This window comes from Coffea eugenioides, chromosome 6 (assembly GCF_003713205.1).
Source record: "Coffea eugenioides isolate CCC68of chromosome 6, Ceug_1.0, whole genome shotgun sequence".
NCBI lineage: Eukaryota > Viridiplantae > Streptophyta > Magnoliopsida > Gentianales > Rubiaceae > Coffea > Coffea eugenioides.
The window spans coordinates 48,659,037-48,661,693 of record NC_040040.1 but is presented as its reverse complement, the minus strand read 5'-3'; the positions used below and the strand labels follow the sequence as shown (position 1 = coordinate 48,661,693).

The window sequence follows — 2,657 nt, the reverse complement described above, 5'->3', positions numbered from 1 at the left end:
CGGGTTCATGTTCTGCTTGCAGTGACAAAAATTCAAAGGAGGTGCTAGAATATCCCTTTGATTTAATCGAATCTATATACCTATTTTGAAAAAAATCCAAAAGTCAAAAGGAAATGTGTATGCTTGCTTTGAAAAAAATCCAAAAATTCAAAGGAAATGCCAGAGTATTCTTTTAGTCTAGTTGGATCTGCACACCTACTAGTCCCTTATACAGCCTTTTTAGGTTTCCCGATACTATAGAATATGATAGATTAGATTATACAAATGTTATTATTACAATAAAAAAAAAGAGTACCTTTGCAAGCTCTTAAAATTTCATTCACTCTGCTCTGTCTATATATACACAGAACAACTCTACAAGCACCACACAAAGCAATATCATCAATACGATCTGTTCAAAATATGGATATCACAGGTCTTGATGGTGCTTACTACAATTACTTTCTCTTTTCTCTTGTACTTTTGTCTCCCATTCTACTTCTTGTCTTCACCCAGCGCAAAACGCGGCTACCACCGGGTCCGTTTGCATGGCCCGTCATAGGCAACCTTTTCGACCTTGATGGGAAGAAGCCACACATTGCCCTCTCCAGGCTTGCACAATCTTATGGGCCTCTAATCTCTCTAAGATTTGGTGCAAGATTGGTGGTAGTTGCATCATCACCAGAAGCTGCTAGAGAAATATTCATGACTCATAATCGGGATTTATCTGGAAGGCACGTTGTGCAACTAGCCAAGATATTACCACAAATTGACACTTCCATGATCGCAATGGCTGCAGAATGCAATGAAAGATGGAGGTTTCTGCGTAGCACTGCCCACTCTGAGCTTTTCTCAGCTCAGGCACTCGAATCCTTTTCGCAAATCAGACTAGAGAAGGCCAAGGAAATGCTAGACTTTTTGGCTTCTAAAGATGGTGAAGTTGTAAAGATTTCAGACGTATTACTTGCAACTAGTGCTAATATAATGAGTAACGCCATGGTGTCCCAAGATATTGTTTCCTGGAAGAACATTGGAGAAGTCAGAAGGTGTATAAGGAGACTACTTGAGTTTGGTATTCCCGGCCTAGCCGATCTTTTTCCTGCAATTGGTTGTTTAGATTTCTGGACTAAGCAAAAAGCAGTAGAATGTACTCGAATCCTCAGAGAAACATGGATTGATATCGTAAGCAAGAGAAGAGGAGGGAGGGCGGACGTAGCATTCTCCAGCCGGGACTTTTTAGATGTCCTCATTGAAAACTCATTTGATGATTATCAGATCTATAACTTGCTAACGGTACGTAAAAATTTACCTCCTCGATTTGTAGCCTTTTCTCGTCATTTTTGGCGTTGGTATAGCTTAGTTCTTTTACATTAACATCGCGTGTTAGTAATGAAATTTGTAGTATATATGACAATGGGTATAAGTGGAACACTAGCATTTTGCTTTTTAGATAGAAGGGTAGCAGTCCAATCTGCACCTGATATTGCAACTATTAATCAGTCTTATACTAGATTACAACTCACAACAGTGAGACTAGATTCCAAAATCTCAACCTTGTTTGTTTTCACCTCTAAACTAAGTCTTCATAGGTGGCAAACTTGTAGCGTCAGCAGAGCATAAAAATAGCAGAAGATTTAGCGGAAATAACTCACTATCTTACTAACTTCTATTTTATCGCAGGAGTTTTTGATTAGTTCTGAAACCATCAGCACAGCAATTGAATGGGCAATGGCAGAACTAACAAGAAACCAAGAAGCCTCTTCTAAACTTCTTGATGAACTTATGAAAAATGAGGTTGAAGGAACAGCCGTAAGTGAGAAGCACTTAACACAGCTACCATATTTACAAGCTTGTATCAAAGAAACACTTCGACTGCATCCTCCGACCCCACTTCTTGTACCTCGTCGTGCATCACAAACTTGCGAGCTCATGAACTACAATCTTCCGAAGGATAGCTTGGTGGTTGTAAATGCATATGCCTTGGGACGAGATGAAAAGTCTTGGGAAGACCCTCAAGGCTTCAAACCAGAACGATTCCTTGGCACAAGTCTTGATGTCAAGGGAACTCATTGCGAACTCTTGCCCTTTGGTGGAGGTAGAAGAATATGCGCTGGATATCCTCTAGCTCTCAAGCAGATTCAGTTGCTTCTTGCCTCACTGGTTTATGCATTTGATTGGCTTCATCCACCAGGAATGGAACCAACCAATCTTGACATGAGTGAAAAGTTCGGCTTTACACTTGCAAGGGAAAACCCTCTGCTATTGATTCCGAGAATCAGAAATGACATGCAGAAAGATTGGGCTGAAGCACTAGGATTAAAAAAGTTTTAGTTTCAGCTTCCATTTAATATGAATCAATGGTAAAATTTCTATATGTGTGTCTGTCGAAGTTATTGGTTCAAATACTATGTAATGTTTTGTGACATTTCTCCTACTTAAGAGGAATTTGCAGTTTGTATTGTTATTCAATAACTCTTTTTAATTTGTGTTCTTTTTCTTTAATTATTTGGAGATGGGATCCTCCTATTATTAAATGTGATTTAATATGAAAAATCATTTCGTGAAATTTGTAAACCCTAATGTAAGCTGCTTTTGTAAGCACTGTCGTGATAAATAATTGAAAAAAAAATATGAACTGGCTCGTATGCTCAATGTAAGAGAAATAAGAAAAAAAAAAA

The 2,657-nt window shown here is 38.5% G+C and overlaps 1 protein-coding gene across 1 annotated transcript; it reads left to right on the top strand.

Annotated features, from left to right (window-relative positions):
- The first annotated feature begins 402 nt into the window (after positions 1-402).
- LOC113774312 (probable (S)-N-methylcoclaurine 3'-hydroxylase isozyme 2) lies at positions 403-2,310 on the top strand. The gene is made up of 2 exons (XM_027318864.1): positions 403-1,272; positions 1,660-2,310. The coding sequence occupies exons 1-2, from the start codon at positions 403-405 to the stop codon at positions 2,308-2,310; spliced, it is 1,521 nt and encodes a 506-aa protein (XP_027174665.1).
- The last annotated feature ends 347 nt before the right edge of the window (positions 2,311-2,657 follow it).

Coding starts and splice junctions, on each gene's coding strand:
- LOC113774312 (XM_027318864.1), top strand. CDS start 403: ATGGATATCACAGGTCTTGATGGTGCTTACTACAATTACTTTCTCTTT. Junction 1,273..1,659: donor AGATCTATAACTTGCTAACG/GTACGTAAAAAT, acceptor ATTTTATCGCAG/GAGTTTTTGATTAGTTCTGA.